Here is a 21576-nt window from a genome sequence, read left to right on the forward strand (position 1 = left end):
ATCTAACAAATAAATGATATTCAGTGTCAACATTGATTAAAAATGCAATAATTTTATGATAACAGATTTACCTTAGTCGAACTGACAGAGATGAAAGAACCTGTTATTACTTGGAATTTACAAAGTTTAAGAAAACAGGTAATATTGATAATAAACTCATGATGTAGCATGAATAGAAACACAATGACCATTTTGCAGAGTTAAGTTGGTCATTTATATCAAAATCCTTAATGAAACAATTACTCTTTAATGAAATAATTACTACTGGTTTTCACAGAAATAGTAGTATATTACAAGCTAAAAATTTAAACTGGTAATGCACAATTTTAGTTATATATCACAGACAATTCATGATGAATTAATTTTCCCTTTAGACTTAAAATATTTAGTCACTTAAAGTGATTAAGCACTTCTTAAATAGTAATGTAAAAGCACACATATTTAATGTTAATGCTACAAAGGAATCAAAGGTTAATCATGATACATTGTCCACTTTTAAAGAAAATGAGTACTCATATCATTCGAATTTCTATAAACTTTTGAAAATAAGCATTGGCATATTTGAGTATCATCATAAGAATCTTACAGATCAACCAAAATATATTTGTGTTTAAAAATAAAATAGGAAGAATTTGGCACAGTAAATGAATATCTAATTTTGATTTTATCTCTATTATTATGAGCTGTGATTTCATTAAGTCTATTTCACCTTTCATGCTGCATTACATTTTCTATTTTATCAAATAATGTTTTGATTCTATGAAAAAGTTAATTTAGCTAATAGCTACAAAATGACATGCTAAATGACATAAAAAATGTAAGAAAAAACCTACTTGTTAATAGGAGGTCAATTAAAATATTTTCCTTGGTAGGATTTATGAAATGTATAGCCAAAGGTGCTTGATGATCGAGAGTTGCGATTACTTTTTGAATGGTTATAGGCTTTGGGAATAGTCCTATTCCAACGAAGTAGAATTTCCATTCTGTAAACTGGAGATGAACATTCATAATTGCTCTAATTGCATATATTTTGTTTGTAACACTTAATAAAGCTATCAAACATAACAATTTTGCCAGGTAAGAAAAGAGTTATTAATATTAACTATCATATTTCCTTTCTTTTCCTAAATACCTTTCAATTTTGTGGAAAATCATATCAATATCTCTATATTGAAAAAGGAAAGGGGAAAAATATTATTCAAATATGCACTATGTTTCAGTGAATTTGAGTTTTTAGTGGAAAACCTTGCATTTCTGTTCAAATATTTTAATGGATTGTCTAACCAACTGACACTGCATGAGGACTCTAATATATTTAAGTGAATTTCAAATGAAATTAAGTTACCAGAATAACTTAAGTGAACCAGATTGAAGTCCCAGTTAAAAAAAAGTGGGTACAACTGCACACATATTAATTTTCTGTATCATCTCATACAGTACATTTTCTATTATAGCGTGAAATGGACAGACAGCTCCACATAATGTGGAGACTGAATATACCATTATTTTCACCTTCCTTTCATAAAACCATATAGGTCTATTTGAAAACATTCTCTTTGTATTTATTTAGCATAAAACTTCCTCGAGCTACATTTATTATACTTCTCACCTAAAACTTTGTTGATGTTATAGATGAAGTTCTTAAAAAAATCTAACAAGCATTTATCATAGTTGGAATCTCTTAGAATATGAGAGGAACTTTGAGGTTCTTAAACTTTAATTCCAGTAAAAAGGAAAATTTGCTTTAATATTGTTTCAAATTAAGATAAGTAATGGGAAATCCATAAAATGCTATCTTTTAGTGAGTGGGAATAAAGGCTATTTGTATATCCAGATAATCTATTTTTGTATTATAAACTTTACAAGAATTCAGCAAATACATGCATTTAAATAAATAATAAGTTCAGGTTATATTTATGTGAAACTTCAAAAATAGAGACAAACTGAAAAATTCAATTCTGATATTCCTAAAAGATAAAACAATTGGATCAAAATACAGTAAATCTGACTTGCACACAGAGAGGGCTTCAGAGAATTACAGCATGCTGAATCAGCAAAACTCTCCATAGTTGAAAGCTACAAAGATCATAGACTCATACTGGATTATAAAACCATTCTGAATTTTAATCTCTAAAATTTTTACTATTCTGATCTTTAAAAGAGATGGGTAACTCAAACTCGTATGAATGAAATAGACAAGGGCAACTATTTGAAAATAAAGATGAAATATCTGAAAGCCAAGAAAAATCTCAGAAGACAATGTTTGAGATGGAAGAGACAATCTGCTTATAGCTGATGCTTTTATTCTGCTATGCAATAAATGTAATTTCATTTACAGACTCAGATAGCATAAATAATTGATGATATTTGAAACTGATATTGAATCTGAAGATTCAAAATTTATATAAAATAGAGCCCAAATTTAGATCTGTAGAGTGCAGAGCACTTCATAATATCCAAAACAGATGCAAATGATGTAGCTCAGCAAAAAGGTACAATTAGTAATACATCGTATTTGTACTGCCATTTGTTATCTGCTATCATGTTATACATGTCAGTTCAAACAGAATTAATCAAGTAAATTCAGAGAGGGACAGAAATCTCTATGTGTTTTCTTTCTAATGGAAAAAGTTATTCCAAACTTTTAGACTTAGGAAAACAAACCCTAAAGCTTTAATTTAAAAGTATCTTCCATGCCTACTCATAATAATGTAATTTTTTTCAAAATTTCAATTAATACTTTATGATGAAATAGTTTTGCTTGCAAAACATGTTAACTGGATGAATTAAATAAAAAAGGAAGACCGAAATCATTTAAGAATAAGAAAGGAAGGCTGAAATCATTTAGGAGTAAAAAGGGCAAGAAAAGTCACAAAGGTTAGAAACAGAGAACAGTGAAAAGCTCACAGGGGTCTGAACTCAGTAGCTGAAGAAAATAAATTATTAACAAAATTCTAACCATAGATGAATCCTTTGATATTTGATACTACAGCTAGGTAGTAAATACTCAGTTACCGAAACCAAACCTCTTATTTTAACTTATTAAAAAGTCTTTAAAACAGTATGTGCTTGAGCTTTGTACTTGTGCTTGATAAAGAATTTAATGCTCAATATCTACACTCACAAACTTTAAAATTCATTATTTAGGTGTTTACAAATGGATAATATATAATATTCTCAAAAGCTCAATTAATGATTTCCAGTGAACTGATTATACTTGTAAAAATGTTAGTTGGATGAACTAGGTGTACTTATATAATTATTTTGAAATTTAATTAAATTGATTCTGTTCAGGCATATTCCATCATACCTGTTTGCACTTAAAGTTGATAAGTGCTTCATGACCATGCCTTCCAAGTGCAGTGGGACGAAAAATTACAGATAATTCTACAGTGGATCGAGGAGATATAGTCAGCTGTGTAAATTCAGAAAATACAAGAAGCAAAAATCAATACATTATTTGAGGCAGTGCGTTTGTGTACTAGTTCTATACAGGGATGCTGTTTTAGTGATGAATGGATAGCCTTGAAAATATCCGTCTTAGTATGTTTCCTATGCAAATAGTGACAAAAAAGTTTATGGTAAACACATTTAATGGCTTTTACACCATGTTCTGCCTGAAGGACCAGGTGGAATTATTCAATATGTAAAAGGATTGGGACTATTATTTTTATAGATGAGTTAGCTCCCCTAATTATAGAAATATCGATTTCAGAAGTTTTCCTTTATCCTTTTATAGAAACTTAATGTCCTGGTGGTCACTATAGTAGTTTTATTGATCTCTTTAGAGATCAGTTAACCTACCAGTTTAATGTGGTGAGATATATTCACTATTCTAAGTGTAGTATACTTTTCAAACTTAAAATAATTCAAATTATGAATCTTCTCACACATCAGTATGTGGCTGAATCCTAATTCAAATGGGAAAGTAACCTTGAGACCACCAAGTAAACTTTACTTCTAATGGACAAAAGATACTATATTGTTTAATATGCAATGTAAAGTATTCAGTTTGAAATCAAACAAGGAATATTATTTAGTTTTACATTGAACAATAAGAATGTAGCAAGTAATGTGTGAACCAGGATGAAAGGTTGTTTATTAAATTATTTTTTCAACTCTATCTTGTTTGAAGATGTTGACAGTATGTAGATGATAAGAAGCAATTTTTCACATAATTATTTGCCTTCATAATTATCAGGCTATGCTTATTTAATAAGTACTTATAAATAATATTTTACGTTTCTTTCTTTTTTTTTTTTTTTGCCAGTCCCAAGGCTTGGACCCAGAGCCTGAGCACTGTCCCTGGCTTCCTTTTGCTCAAGGCTAGCACTCTGCCACTTGAGCCACAGAGCCAGTTCTGGCTGTTTTCTGTATATGTGGTGCTAGGGAATTGAACCCAGGGCTTTATGTATATGAGGCAAGCATTCTTGCTACTAGGCCATATTCCCAGCCCCTTATAAATAATATTTTTAAACGCTTACACATGTGAATACACATGCTATGCAATGAAAGCTTATGAGTTTCATGTATACATATGTTTATATGTAATTACATACATATGTATTATTTATATATGTTTGAAGTATATTATGCTATTTTTATTGTTATTCATTTGTCAATGAATGCTTGTATTTTGTTTTATAAATGTTTCTTGATATATAGCTTTTTATGTTATTTTCTTACATTAGATTTAATTTTATATTCAATTCTAAATAATATTTGAAAAGACTTAATAAAGTTTCTATTGATGGAAAGTTCATAGAATACAGTAAAAAATACAGTCCATATTCTTTGCTATGTAATATAAGGAGGCATGAAGTATTTTGCATTTTCTTTTCTCTGGACTACAGCATAAACTCTGCTCTAAATGTAGGTAAATAAAAGTTAAATCACTGTCATTTTATTCATTTATTCATATTTTAGTGCCAGTCTTGGACTTGAACAGAGGGCTTAGGCAATCTTCCTTGCATAAGGCTAACTCGCAGTCCACCATTTAAGACTCCAGGTTTTGTTTTTGTTTTTTGGTGGTTTTTATTGGGGATAAGAGTCTCATGGACTTTCCTGCCTGGGTTGAATTTGAACCATGGTTCTCGGATCTCAACCTCTTGAATAGCTGTGATTATAGGAATGAGCCACCAGCTCCTGACCTATATTTCATTTTCTAATGAATTACAAGTATTTCAGCTTGTGTGTATTTCATCTTATATAGCTATAATAATTTTAGCAATAAGTAAGCATAAACCTCATGCTCTATATCATTTATGGACTATATGGTGTTAAGCATATACATGGATTTCATGTACTTATTCTTAGATGAAAGTATATACAACAATTTTGGCAATTTAGGAAGTAGTGATTTCTAATTTCATACATTACGCCAGTTTAAAAAACAATTTGATATCACCATATTATTACTTGACAACCAGTTTGTTTAAGAGAAAGGTATAAGATTTAATGATGTCAAAGTGTACTTTTATTAAACATTAATCAAACAGCCCATTGAATAAACCTTTATTTAACTAAATCTGTAGTAGACCTCCGTGATTTACTGTAAGATTCAGTAATGAAAATGAACTTTTGCAGATATCTTTTCTCTAAGCCAAGGTGTCACTGTTTTGCTCTAGTCATCCTGAAACTGCTGGGCTCAAATAATTCTTTAACCTTTACCTTCCAAATAGCTGGAATTACAGGTGCATGTCATTGATCTCTGTAATGTCATTTTGAAATTTTATTTGAATGAATGAGTGTGCTTTTTCATTGTAAACAATGGTGTCTTACTCTTTGTAAACATACTCAGGTTAAGCATAAATAAAGTGTTTTGTATCTTAAAGGTTGAAAGAGAATTATTGTTTGTTTTTGGTTCCTGGTGGGGCTTGAGCTCAGGGCTTGGGCACTGTCCCTGAGTTCTTTGTCTCAAGGCTAGTGCTCTAACACGTTGAGCCACAAGACACTCTTGGTTTTTGAGTGGTTAATTGGAGATACAAGTCTCACAGTGACTTTTCTGCCCCCACTGACTTCAAACCACAATCCTCAATTTCAGCCTCTTGAGTAACTTGGATTACAGGTGTGAGCCACTGGTGCCTGGACATAAAGAGAATTATTAAACTTGTTATTTTAGCCCTCGTTTTTGACACAACCCTGGAATGAGGAACTGAAGGATTGATAGAAGTCAGAGCTTTCAGGAACATCTGGAAGTGTATGCTGGGCAAAGGCAGCAATTAAGGAAGGTGTAGGAAAGAACTGTCTTTAGGGGCTCTGGAAATAAAATGATTGAATTAAAATTACTAAGAAACTATTTTTTAAACAAAAAAGTAAAGTGGTCAGAAAACACAACTATTTTATGTAGAACTGACAGTTAATATAATTTTAGTATACACTTTCAAAAATATATGAACATATGTTTGAATGATAGATTGAAATTCAGGGAAACATGTAGAAAATTATAATCTTAAGAATATGAAACTAATTCAAACAACAATAATAATTTGTTAGTGTCCTAAAATTAGAATTAGAAAATGTTCTAGTAGAATGAGCTTTCATGATTTTCTGAAGGTACTTACTGATTGTTCTATGCTATTATCCAGGAAAAAATGTGTAGGATTACTATTTTCCATGCGTAATTCTAAAGTTTCATGTGTAGGATTAGATAAGGAAAGGGTATATAGAAACTCCCTAGAAAAATAGAAAACAAAAGTAGTAAATTTTCTTGCATTTATAATCTTGTTAAACAAAAATTCCATAAAGGTGACCATTATGAGTCAAACTGTACCTTTCCCAAAATATATGGTAGCACTTAATAACTATACATATTTTTCAAGTATAATGGTGGGTTTTGACAATGTAAAAACCATATTTCAATTAAAAATGAAGATCTAACTGAAATAAGATAAAAAATAAAATGCTATTCAACTGTTCAAGCTCAACTCGTTAAAAAACACAATATAAAATGATCATATAACACTAAAATATGTTGCAGTCTTTACTCCCAGTGCATCCATTACCTCTGACAGTGAAATTATCTGGCATAAACATAGTTAAACTGAAGTGAAGTCATACTGACAAGGGATGGGCCTTAATCAACATTTAAGTTAACTGAAACATGGTTTTCACATATTAACATACTCTAACACAAGAAAACCATGTATTTTTAAATCACTTGTTCTTCTGAAGCATTTTTTAAAAACAGTTCTCTGTCCCCATCCACTGTATCTCCATGCTTGCATAAAATAATCTTATCAATTTATTGGACTTACTTTCCAAGGTCACATTTTATTTCTGGTATTTTATTTACTTTAGGAAGTGAAGTATTTAATTTTAGTAAAAACCAGAATTCTTCCTCATTCTTTTTAGGTTGAAATATAATGCTGGTGGACAGAAGTATTGAAAATTTTGTTAGTATTTTAATAATAATTAAGAAAAGAACTTTTCAAATTAGTAGAAATAATTGGTTTCAATATTTGATCACCACTTTGTGATACATTAAATTTTTTTTCACTTTGTTACTTAAGAAAAACATTGTCAGAATGTATTTAGTAAGTGCTTAAACAAGAATATTTAAATATCTTTCAAGATCAATAACAAGCAACTTTCTAACTCATTATATTCCAGTTCAGTTTGTTATATACATGTGTACTTTCATTTGAAGTCTATCAAATAACATTGTTCTGGCAAGCTTCTTTATAAGCAGCATGTGGTCATATTTGGGAAGGGTATAGTTTTGTCTTAGGCTAAAAGCATAATTCATAATTGGGCCTATATCTCAGTTTTGTCATCTTTCATAGTATAACTTCAAAGTAGTCACACAACTTTTGGAGATCACTTGCATTATTTATAAATTGGAGGATTCATTCTATCGTTTCTTGATGGTTTGAGAATTCTGTATGTCCGTGTTTATGTGTCTGTGTAGGTAAAATTCAAGTCACAATGATAATGGAGCAAGGAGCCCAAAAATAAGCTGAAGTTATCTTTTAATGAATGCCAGCAAAAAAAAAAGTTATCTTTAAAGACATAATGTTGAATGAAATAAGCCTAACTCAGGAAAATATATATCACATGTTTTCTCTTGTTTGGGGAATCTAACTATTTAAAGGACATGACCTTGACAACGAGATAATTTGGAGGGAAACAGGTAGAAGGGATAGGAAGAAGAGAGTGCGATGAGGAAGGGGAATATGATCAAAATACATTGTGCAAATGTATGAAAATATAATGAAATCAATTAATATTGTAAAAAAGGAGAATAAAAGTAATGGAGTGAATATGATCACTTATAATAAGGCATATATAGATGACACAATGAAATTCCTTTGTGTAATTCATATATGCTACTAAAAATAAAATAAATTTTCCAAAAGTAAATTAAAAACAATAAACTTAGAGACAGAGAATATTGTGATAGTTACCAGAAGTTTGAGCAGAGTGTTTAAGCTGGTGATGTTAGTCAAAGGTTATAAAATTTCAGTTGTACAGAATTAATTTTGAGAGATCTATTATATCACAATGGATGATAGTTAATAACATGTTTTATACTTGGAAATTTCTGACAGAAGAGAATCTAAGTGTTTTCATATCAAATCATTGAAATATATGTGAAGTAATACATACATTAACTTTTTTTCAAAATAATGTTATACAACTTAAATATACAATTATATTTATCCATCATGTTATAAGGACACTTGTATACTGTTAGTATATGTTTATGTATATATGCATGCATGTGTGTTTTCAGTATAAGACCCATAATTTTATCTATGTCATTTAAGTGAGTTATTTGTACTAACTTGAGACACCATAAAGAATAATTTGTATCAAGGAAGCTAGAAGTTTAATCTAAGTCACATGTAATCAATTGCATTTCGTTGAGAAGTTGAACTAAAAAAGATTTGGTTAATAAAACAGAAATTTACAATTATTAAACCTGATATTCTAGTAAAGAATAATTTTTTCACTGAAGCAAAAAAATAGTAGCTGTAATACATTGTATCAGAGAATAATTGAGCACATGTAAGGAGACAATTTTCAAAGTTTTAAAATTCAATTTTTAATTTTAAAGGAGCAATAAAATATAAAACTATATGAAAATCGTACCTTTCTTCTTTGTAACCATTGGTTGCTGGAGAATACCGCACAACATAGTTAATACTTTCTAATGGCTTAATTGTGAAGTCTGTGTATCCGCTGAGAGCAGGATTTGTTAATTCCACATTCATTCGAATAAGCTTGGTTGTCGAATTAGAGAGTGGTATTTCAATACAAGCTGTTTCCTAGAATTACAAAACAAACACATAGTTAGCTTTTAGGGTCAGTACAGTCCATGTTCTACATCAAATATAAGGAAAACTACTACATAAAGCTATTTCTTTTATTTTTTATTTTGATCCATGTCACCTCTTTCACCATTCTCCTTCATCTCTCCCAAACCACATTGATATATATATATATATATATATATATATATATATATATATATATATATATATATATATATATATATATTTTTTTTGGCCAGTTCTGGGCCTTGGACTCAGGGCCTGAGCACTGTCCCTGGCTTCTTCCCGCTCAAGGCTAGCACTCTGCCACTTGAGCCACAGCGCCGCTTCTGGCCGTTTTTTTTTTCTGTATATGTGGTGCTGGGGAATCGAACCTAGGGCCTCGTGTATCCGAGGCAGGCACTCTTGCCACTAGGCTATCTCCCCAGCCCCCACATTGATATTTTTGATGACAATATTTTTTGTATTTCAAAATACTTGATAGAAAAAAAGGAATGTTAAAAGTGATGTGCAAGACCAGGCAGCAATGGTGGCTCATGTCTGGCCTCTTAGCTACTCAGGAACCTGCGATCTAATGATCACGGTTCGAGACCAAGCCATAAATGAAAAGTCTGTAAGACTCATCTCCAATTAACAACAAAAAACTGGAAATGGAGCTGTGGCTCACATGGTAGAGTGCTAGCCTTGAGCAACAAACCTCAGGGCTCTACAGAGTCCAGACGCTGAGTTCAAGACCCAAGATCAACGTACAAATACATACAAAAAAGTAATGGATATGCCACATACCCTGATCATTACATATTGTATAGAGCTATTGAGATGGCTATATATATATGTATGTATATATATTATATAGATAGATATAGAGAGGCATCTATATATTTATCTATCAATCTGTCTATCTATCTATCTAGGTATAGGTGTATATATATATATATATATAAATTGGTCAGTTTAAAAGAAAACACATGTATATATATGTGTGTGTTTGTGTGGATGCATACACATATGTAAATACATGTGTGTACTTATGAAAATGTCCATGTAGATATACATATATTACATATACACATATATATAAATTGTAACATTAATTTCTTAATAGCAACTACAACACTGGGACCCACATAATTAAATAGTAAGCAAAGTATTTGTGAAATTACATTTAAAATATATTTTTGCCTATTACATTATTACTATTAAATCTGTTTTTCATTGTTTCCTCCACCAGTAACTTGATGTGAGCATATGTCAATTTTCTAACTGACACATTTGATAAAACTATTATAGTGCTTAGTTTCCTAGGGTGTTTCTAAGGAACACACACACACACACACACACACACATATACACACACAACCTTACAGGAAAGATTATGACAGATATCAAATATCACCAACTGCATATTGGCCTAGAAAATTTACCTCAAGTTTAAGATAGAAAATTGAAACATTTTGCTATAGACATTTATCCTAACCTATCACTTAGATATTTTTCAAAGATAATCACTGTCGGCTCAAGAAAATGCCACATAATCTTCACAGAAGCAAAAATAGCATGTGATTTTTTCCATATTTTAACAATATATAATTCAACCACAAAATAATTCAATTTTCTGCATATCATCATCCAAATATACAAATCACACAATTTTACAAACCCATCCCTGCAATTACCACTTATGACACTAATACTTCATAGTATACTTAATTGCATTCTACTTAAAAATAATACTGATTTTAATCCACTCACCACATGCAACCTGTGCATGGGACATTAAGATCCTTGTCTAAAAAAGAAAATGTCAAACACCAGTGGCTTCATGCCTATAATCCAACCCACCCTTGGCCAAGTACAAGATATTCTATTTTAACTAGCAAAATGGGGGCATGGTTCAAGTGGTAGAACACCAGCCATGAGCAAAGCAGCTGTGCAGGAGTGTAATACCCTGAGTTCAAACCCAAGTAGTGTAACAATACACGCACAAACACACACACACACACACACACAAATGCATAGGAAAAGTACTAGCACATGGAACTCATTTAGGTCTTAAACTTTGAAGACAGAATAAAATTACATTTTTAAGACTGTGCTTTTCTCTGTGAATTACAATCCATACAACAGGATTAAACTCTCATGTTGCATCTTGAATGGAGGAAATGGGGAAGGAAACTATAAAGCATTTATGTCACAGTTGCCTGTTGGCAACCATGCCAAGTATCATAACCGACCACTTGAAATCTACCAAGTAGGTCTGTATGTTAATCTCAATATCCTTCACAAAGCAACCATCAGATAGTAATTGTTGAATGCTTAGAAGAATCAATTCTTTAATCTCTTGAGACTCTCTGATATCTAATTATCTGCAGCCCTGAAAAGAGTAATAGAATCAACAGAAAAGAACATTTCATTGTAGTCAAAAGTTTTAAGTTTGTTATTAATATACTATATTTAGTTGAAAATACTTTGAACTTAAAAATATAAAAATAAATTTTAAATTTCATCAATCCTCTGATATTGTTTTCTTCTAAGCCTAAATAGAAAAACATCTCATAAAATACACTCTTACATAGATTTGTATTTTAAATGCCCATCTTCCAAATATTGTTGAAATAATATACATTTTCAAACTATAGGTAGCTTTTAAATATATGTATGTATACTTGTGTATATATGCTCTATCACTGAGCCATCTTCAAACCCCAAGTTCAATATGAATAAAATATTTTAAAATATTTGATATATTCTGTATGTTAAGAACTTTTTTGTCCTCATCACTTTATGATGATCAAGATTTACTCAAAGTTTGTTCTTTAAATACTACCCCTTTATCACTTTATTTCATTTTTGTGCCCTGAGTATTGTATGTACATTTAGCTGAATTAAGAAAGGGAAGGGGAACCTCAAATGGTGAGACAAAGGACAAAAGATGAACCACTGCAACAGTGATACTTGCAAGAAAATATGTTGTAAACTAACTGTACAACTTGGGGGGTGGGGATGAGGGAAGATGGGAGAAAAATGAGGGAGGACGTAAGAAGTTTGAGAAAAAATGTACTCACGCCTTTATGTATGTAACTGTAACCCCTCTGTACATCAACTTGACAATAAAATTAAATTTAAAAAATAAAAAAATGAAGTACCACTCCTTATGCTATTGATAAAATTCCAGAAATGCCTAATCATTTTAACCAAATAACATAAAAAAGGTATTGTGTAGGCATGGCAGTGATGTTTGTAATCTTAAATCTCTCAGAGTTTAAGACAGGAGGATGGAGTGTTCAAGGCTAGCGTGGGCAACAGACTGAGACCCCAATATAAACAAGCAAATAAACAGAATTTAGGAAGGAAATGACATTATTACTATTAAATCAGTTTTTCAATGTTTCCTCCACCAATAACTTGGTGTAAGCATATGTCAATTTACTGACATATTTTATAAAACTATTACAGGGCCTAGGTTACCAGGACATTTCTAAGGGTCTCTCTCTCTCTCTCTCTCTCTCTCTCTCTCTCTCTCTCTCTCACACACACACACACACACACACACACACACACACACCTATCCCTACAGGAAAGAATATAACAGATACATTATTGCCATTCAATTTTATGTTAAATAATTCAAACTTTATGAGGAGTTGAATTTATGTGAATACTTTATGATAAAGTTTTTAATATTTGGGTGTTAACTACCTTGCCAGTGGCATATTCTTATACTGTGATAAGTAGGCTTGTAACGCTAATTTATTGAATAAAACATAAGTTTGTTTGGACTTATTGTTTTTGAAACTCAGATAAAATAGTATTGACTGTACACAAGGTAGTCTTAAGCAATCCTTCATCTTCATATAGGTTCTTTTAGGTTCAATTGCAGAGAGCGTTCCTTTAGAAGCCTCCAGTATTTTTCACTTCCTTATACTTAAGGGATATTTTAGTGAACATAATGACTACTCAAAAAATTGCTTCCATTTGTCAGATTCCTTTGCAAAAACACTAACATACACATATTCAATCTTGTGAAATAAAGATTTTAAACAGGAAGAGCATGAACAAATTGCTAAAATTTAGAATAATAAAAATTCAAATATTCATGAAAAAAAACGGCCAGAAGCGGCGCTGTGGCTCAAGTGGCAGAGTGCTAGCCTTGAGCGGGAAGAAGCCAGGGACAGTGCTCAGGCCCCGAGTCCAAGGCCCAGGACTGGCCAAAAAAAAAAAAAAACAAAAAAAAAAAAAGAAATTAGAGTGCATACATTTTTAAAACAAATATAAGATCTTTTCAACATTGAAATTTCATTTTCATTATTATCATTTTCTTTTAAAGGAAGAGATATTTTGGGAAGCTTAAAAACATAGTGAACCATTCATTCACCTTTTCATACCCTTTAATAACAATTGCACATGAACTAAAATCACCTTGCCATCTGAGTTTTTCTGAAATTTGCTCATGAGGAAAGTCTCTGAAGAAAATTCCCCCTTCCACTTTTCCCCCAATCTTTAGCCTCTCAAATTTCTTCTCTGTTTCTCCTATACTTTTCTGACTCCCTAAGTGACAAAAAAAAATCACATATACAAAGATGCTGAATACTTGAATCACACGTGGAGGATGCCACTCACCAACCAGAAACAAGTGCAATGGATGATAATGATAATCTTTTATTGTATTAAACTATTGAAAATTGGGTTAACTGTTGTATGGGACAGAAATAGCTGACTAATTTTTCTCAAAATGGTGTAACAATGCCTTTTTCTAATACTCAAATAAAATGACATATGCTTCTCAGTTTTGTAATTTTATCTGAAAAATCCTCCAAAGCACAAAAGAAAATTTCCTATGAAATACTTAATTTCAGTCATTGTGTTTTTAAACCTCATGGAAATTAGAGTACTGCTCTTAATGTTGATCCCTATGCCTTTATGGCTTTCTAGAGTAATACCAGAGATCAACATAAGACACAGTAAATATTCATTATAGAATAAATGTGCAGTTTATAAGAGGAATTTGTGTTTGTATATAAATTGAATTATTGATATGCCTGATATTCTGAATATTCACCAGTGCCTTGAGACAGGGACTTGCTATATTGCCATTCAGCCTGGAACTTTCCATACTGACCAAGCTGATTTTAAACTCAGGATCCTCCTGACTCAGCTTTATGAGCGCTGGATGGCTTTAGAAAGCTACCATAGTAGATTACTTTTCTTTCTTTTTTATAGCCTGTAGTGCTGAGGATCAAGCCCCCCAAACCTTGTGCATGTTGTACATTTGAAAGTTATTGAATGAAGGAAGCCACTTCAGATGGAACTAAAACTATCATATTCGTCACTTGGTTGCTGGTACACACTTCCACAGAGAGAATAAATATAAAGATTACATTTGTATCTATAAATGATTATTGACTCAATGATAATTCAATATTCTCTAGCATGAAATATTTCTCACCGTATCCTCTCTCAGAAGGTATTAATAAGTTCAATATAAAATGATTGTTCTTGAGGTATAAACACCAAACAATATTAAAGTCAAACATATTGCGGAAACCTTCAATTTTAACTTTGTTCATTTCAAAATCACAACCAAGTCATCAAGCAAACTGAGCGAAAGACATTTTAGAAGTATTATGTAATTCAGAGTAAGTGATAACTATAATCAGTGTAGAAAATTTTCCTAATTTGAATTGTCAATTCAAGTAGCTCAGAACTTGGAAGAATCAGGATGGGAGTTATAAGTTAGAAATGCTATTGTTCACTTATACACACTACTGAATCTAAGAAAGTCATGCTTCCAATTTGATCCTTTACTCACAACCTAACATTCAATCTGAACCATACAGAATGCACATTACTGTCAAGGTTAGTTGCTAACGATTAGCTGGGGGAAACATGGGTTTAGAATGCATTACTATGTACCTGGGAATTATGCTAGTGCCAGAAACCCCAGAAAAAGTCTATGGATTTATCCATTTGCATCCATACATAGTCTATGACCTTCAGAAAAAATCAGAGTTGTGACCAGGAAATGGGTATATGCAAGAGGGGAATGGGGGCCAAGAGAAGAGGTATAAGAATGAAGGGGGAGAGAAGGGGAGAATGCATTTGAGAATTCACTGTATATACCACTAACTTAAAAAAGTAAAGGAAGGAGTGGGTTGAAGTGGGTGATAATATTGAAGAGGATGACACTGATCAAGATGCATTATGTTCATAAATTGTTTTGTTAAATGGAGCCTCCTTTGTATAACAATTGAATGATAATAAAACATTTTAAAGAAGATAATGCTTTTGAAAGCTATACATGAGTGCATTTCAATATTTCCAGCATGTATTTTCTATGCTTCCAGGGAAATTTACCCAGAAACTGAGTGGACAAATAACTAATTTATAGACTTAAATATTTTAAATGTTTCCTCACTTAATTTCTATTTATGGTAGCCAAATTTAAGATTCCAATTAATCAAATCTATGAAGAAATCTATCTACATACTTTGAAATGAAAATAACATTTGATTGTGCTCAATTTAAATATTTCAGTTGTAACCAGCAGGCAATTACAAGTAATTGAAACTTTGTTAATTTCAATTAATATTGTAATCTTATTTCATTTAAATCCACACTCTTAATAATACTATTTATTAAATACTTTGAGTACATATTTCATGACACTTCATTAATTCAAGTAAGAAAATTCTATTCTTCAGCATTGCTAGCAAACCTATGTTAGTTGTTCCAAATATGTTTCAAAGTGACTGCTATAGTTGAATTATGGAAGAAAAATTCTAATTAGTGCAGTCACTAAAAGATATCATATCACAAAAAGATGTTTTCTCAAAGTACTGAAAATCTAACATTGCTATGATTGCTTTATGCCTAGGTACTTATGTCACATGAATGTTGTTTTAAGGATGGAAAGTTAAGTGTATCACAAAAGCTCTGTTTCCCAACTCACAGAGTCTCTGAGCATTGAATAACACTTACCAAAGCAGAGCAATCCACTTCAATAATATCTCTGGGTGGTCCAGGGGAGCAATGGATCACAATATCATACCATATTCTAAAATTTGTATAATTTTCGTCTGAAAATGAAACAAAACCAAAAAAACCCTAAATAAACAGGAAAACATTTACAGGATTCTTAACATGGGCTTCAGAATATAGTACTTCACACAAATTTGAGAGTCATATACAAAATCATTTTTAATTAGTGCATTGGACAAGAGCATTGAAGAGAGGATACTCAGCATAGTTTGTGAGCAATAAGAGAGGCTCATCCTGCATTAGAAAATCCTGTTAAAGTTTCTGGTTGTATGCCTGTCCCAGGAACTCAAGTTCCCTATTAAAAGAAATTATGGGTTTACTTTTAAGTCAAGGATTCATAATGTAAAGAAATATTACAGTGTTTCATCTAATTGGAAACATATTCATATATAGGTCCATATAAATGTCGAACACATTACAATTCACAATGGTGCATTTCAAGTACATAAGAATTTAGATTGAGGACAAATTAAGGGATATGAGATAGCAGTTTTCCTGAAAGTGTATAAATGAGCCTAGTAAATTAACACAAGGAAGACTACAAAGGATTTTGGACTAAGTAGTGAGGCAATAATGTCTATAATGCAGGCAGCAACTGCAAATGCCCCAAGCCATACCTTGTCCTTTGAATCTGTAGCTCTGAACAATCACAATGTCCCCGCATAGAGAGTTTTTTCCTCACCTGTTCAGCTTCTCATTTTGGTATTCTTCTGTTTTCCAATGTCTAAACGTTTTAGGGCTTTAGATAGCCTCTTATTTTAGTAAATTGCATGAATATTCACTTTAATATTTCCCAACTTAAAAAATTCAAAACCTTTTAGGCTACATTTATTTAGTTAGGTAAGTAACTAAATTATTTGGGCCTCAGTTCCTTGTTCTATGAAATAAGGGGCCCAGAATAATGTCTTTCTTAATGTCTCCCTCTTCTGGAAATCTTTCCTGGTAATTTTTAAAATTATCTTTAAGTACTTGTACAAAGGTGTTGCCATTTGACAAAGCAGTTTATGAATTCAATGCAATTTGATCTATGTCACCCTTTTCATCATTCTCTCCATAGCTCCCAACCCTTACCCTTTCCCTCAATTTTCTTAATTTTGTAGGACATGTACTGAATTTTATGACTGCATCCTTCCCCTCGTCATCTCATCATTTATCTACCCCCTCTGGCCCCTTGACCCCCAACCCCAAGTGAGTGCCCATTTCCTGTTATTTATTTTGTTGGGCTGTGAGTTATTTATGAGTTTATTGTTTCCTGATGCATTGTACTGCCTGTATTGTATGAAATCATGTAAAATTGAATGACATTGAGTGGCATATTGTGCTATGTTGAATGGCATTGTATTTTTACTTCATGTACTCTACTATCATGTGCTGCACTATACTGTCTTGGATTCCATTTTATTATAATATTTTAGTGAACATAAGACATAAAATTTGTAGGCCTGAGAGTCATGCCAAACAATCTGAGAAAGAGAATTAGAGGTGGTCCAGGCATTCCAAATATTTTATCTCCCTTTGTGGTATGAGTAACGGAACCCCGGACCTGGTATATTCTAGACAAGTTTTCCAACACTAAGTTGCATCCGCAGGCACTGTGAAAAGTTCTTAAAGTCAATGATACTTTCGAATTTTGTATTGTCTCCTGTGTTTATTTTGTGTATGCCCTTAAAAACTATTAACCTACAGAGCATGAGGTTGCCAAATTTATACTTGTATGAACTTACTGAGGGATTTTCTTTTCTTTTTTATTTAACTGAGGAATTTTCTCACATTTGTATGCATTTGTTGATCTTTAATTCTTTTAAAGCAGTTGGAATGTGTTTATGTTTAAATACAACTCTCTAAATAAATGAAAGTTCTCTAAATAGAAAACATTTTAATTTCTGCATAACAAAAAAATTCTTCTTGATTATTTCAATGCTTTAACTCATACAGAAATAATACAGGTAAGAAACAGTATAACTGAAGAGACTGATTCATGGATCTGAGCTAGTACGAAGACCACTGGAATTGCTTCAAACTGGAGGACCGATAAACCTTAAAATGACTACCATTATTTTAGATGTTTGGCAAACTAACTCCAAAGTCAACTAGAGTAATAGAACTAAAAGGGTGTGTGTGTATGTGTGTGTGTGTGTGTGTGTATGTGTGTGTGTAAGAGATAGAGAATTACTAGTGTTCCTATTTTACTTAAGAACTCTAATATAAATTCATTAAATAAAAATCTCTCCTTTTGTTTACTTCTTTGTCGCTGATTTTTTCCCACCTTTTCAACTATTTTATTTAAGTTCTATGTCTCTGTCACTTATACATAAAAGTATATTTAAGAAGGCAAAATCAAAGTTCAGGAAAATAAAACATCAGGAAACTGCAGTTATCTGAAAGGGTTGGGGTCAATGGGAAATGGGTAGATGAATGAAGAGAAGAGCAGAAGAATTCAGTGAAGAATCCTATGTATATCCAACAAAATTAAGAAGATGAGGGAATGGGTGGGCAGGGAAAGGATGGATTAGACTGTTGAAAGGGTGACAATGACCAATATAAACAGTATTCATAAATTGCTTTGCTAAATGGAAACTTCATTGTACAACTACTTAAGGATAATAAAAAATGTATGAAATGAATAAGACACTTTCCAAGACTATTGCAATTCATCACCAACACATTTTCCATTGGGCTTCTGTCACAAGATATCCTTTTTAACAATGTTCAAGGAAAGTTTCATAGCATGAGAAGGAAAACCAATACACACATATGTATGTACATTTGTGTATATATATGATAAATATTGATATATTTGTGTGTGTCATTGTGCATGTGTATGTATAGATACATATTAAATGTAAAAAGAATAAATAAGTTAATTTTAAATAGAAAGAAAGAAATAGAAAAGGCGGCTCTCCTAATAAATGACCCATAAATGCATGAAGAAATATTTAATGCCTTAGACATGAAAGAAATGCAAATCAAAACCTCAGTGAGATTTTATCTCAACATCAAGAAAATAAGAAATACTTTAAAGGATTCAAGAAAAATGAACTTTTTACACACGGTTAGTGAAATGCAATTTAGTAAAGCTACTATTTAAATCCGTATGGAGATTCTTTAAAAATATGTAACAGTAGAACTACGAAATAACCCTGAGATTCCAATTTTGGTCATATATTTGAAAGAATGTAAGCCACCATACAACAGAGATACCTGCATACCCATGTTCATTGTAACACTATTCAGAATAAGGAGGCTGTGGAATCAGCAAGAGTGCCTCATGATAGATGGATGGAGAGTGAACAAATGCAGCAATGGAACTCACTGGACACTATGTTGAAAATGAACTGTACAACTTGTGGTTGGGAGGGGAGGACAAAACTGGGAGAGAAAGAAGGAAGGAGTAACATTTTCCAAAAAGAAATGTACTAGTTCCCTGACTTATATCCCTCCATACATCACCTTTATAATAATAATAATATAACAAAGAAAATGTAGTATATAAATACATACAATGGTATATTATTCAGCCATAGAGAAGAAATCACATTATGCTGTTTGTAGAAATTTTCTTTTGGAACTGGAGGCTATCATGTTAAGTGAAAAATCATGCTCATGAAGACAAAGAGCATACATTTTCTATAAGAAGCAAATCTAAGCCTAAAGCAAAAAGACAAGGATATATGTGGAAATTACTTGAAACTTGGGAGGAAGAAGCAGGTTAGGCAGAATGTGTGAGAAAGTCATCTTGAAACTCATTTAAAATTTTCAAGAATGATGAAAAATGGATGTGGGAGTAGGGAATTAGAATGCTATAAGAAAGAGCACTGAAGTGGGTGCTTATAATTAAAGTGTCTTATTTGAAATTATGGAAATAGTACAATGAATTCTCTCCTGTGTAATTAATGTCCTAATAAAAGGGAAAATGTGAATGGTAATGAGGATTTGAATAATAGATTCATCATGAAACTATCTTAATAAATATACCTGATTCTTCTTCATGAAACTATCCTAGGTAATTTACCTGTTTCTTCTTCAAACACAACGTGAGAGTCCTCAGATGGGGTCAGTTCTTCACTCGTCTGAGAACTAGGTTCATCTCTGCTTTGAACACAAAATGTAAGTGAACCTGCAACACATAGGTATTAGATGCCAAATTAACCAGGAAGGAGTTTTCAAAAACAGAAATTTAGTCTCAAGTATTGCTTACTCTGTCTAAACACTTACAAATATGAATATAAACATAAACTCTACAAGCTAGTATGATTATTAAGCCGGATAAAGTTACAGAAGAGTGCAATAAAAGTTCAAACAAAAATCCCTATTAAATAATAATTTCAGTAGATTTTCTGAAAAAATGAAGCCATTGTGTCAATTAATAAATCTCTCATATTTTAGATAACATTGATACCGAGTGACTGCTGCTGTGTATTTTTTTCTTCTTCAGTCCTATTAATATACTATTAATTATCTCATTAAAAAATAATACTTATTTGTATGCTGGGTGCTGATGGTTCATGCCTGTAATTCTAGCTACTCAAGAGGCTGAGAGCTGAGAATCATGGGTTAAAGGCAGCCCAGGCAAGAAAAGTTCATGATACTCTTTTCTCCAGTTAACCATCAAAATGTAGAAAAGGACATGTGAGCACACACACACACACGCGCACACATACACAGAGAGAGAGAGAGAGAGAGAGAGAGAGAGAGAGAGAGAATCAATGCCTTTAGAAAAGTTATGAAGAGGATGTCAGGGAATAGGAATATAGTGGAGAAGTGAAATTTTTCAAAGTACTTTTGTGTATTTGTGGAAATATCACAAAGAATCCCTGTCATATTACAAATGTATGGTACCAAATTAAAAATGAAAGAAAAGAAATTCATTCGAATCGATTCACAGTCTGGAGTCCCTAAAATAGATGTGCATTACTTCACTGGTATGGTTGGAATAAGGTTGTTATAGCTCAGACTACCTACAACATGGTTTTTAATGGGTTTTATGATGCTGAATGACTCAATAGTGATTGGAAGACTTCAAAAGATGCAAATAATTACTGCTGTGTTGACATTTGAAGTTAAGCACATTGGACATAAGTAATGGGCCTAGTCACAGCAGTTTGCAGTTCTAAAAAGAAACACAAAGTAACTAAATGGAAAAGAGTAAAAGTAGTTTAAAAAAAGAGGGCCTGGTTACAGTGACACACATCTATAACCCCAGCTACTAAGATAATGCAAATTTGGAGGATAAAAGTTTGAGGGCAGTCTAGGTAAAAAGTCA

At 31.9% G+C, this 21576-nt stretch overlaps 1 protein-coding gene across 1 annotated transcript in view; it reads right to left on the minus strand.

Moving 5' to 3' along the window:
- Positions 1-21576, minus strand: part of Cfap47 (cilia and flagella associated protein 47) — a 205726-nt gene that overhangs the window by 40416 nt on the left and 143734 nt on the right. The window contains exons 51-57 of the mRNA XM_048335454.1: positions 20326-20430; positions 16254-16351; positions 9094-9269; positions 7257-7367; positions 6564-6675; positions 3311-3415; positions 834-990 (exon numbers count right to left, since the gene is read on the minus strand). Of these exons, the coding sequence (XP_048191411.1) occupies positions 834-990; positions 3311-3415; positions 6564-6675; positions 7257-7367; positions 9094-9269; positions 16254-16351; positions 20326-20430 (864 nt within the window). The remainder of the gene's footprint in view (positions 1-833; positions 991-3310; positions 3416-6563; positions 6676-7256; positions 7368-9093; positions 9270-16253; positions 16352-20325; positions 20431-21576) is intronic.

The sequence above is a fragment of the Perognathus longimembris genome, chromosome 28, assembly GCF_023159225.1.
Source record: "Perognathus longimembris pacificus isolate PPM17 chromosome 28, ASM2315922v1, whole genome shotgun sequence".
Taxonomy (NCBI): Eukaryota; Metazoa; Chordata; class Mammalia; order Rodentia; family Heteromyidae; genus Perognathus; species Perognathus longimembris.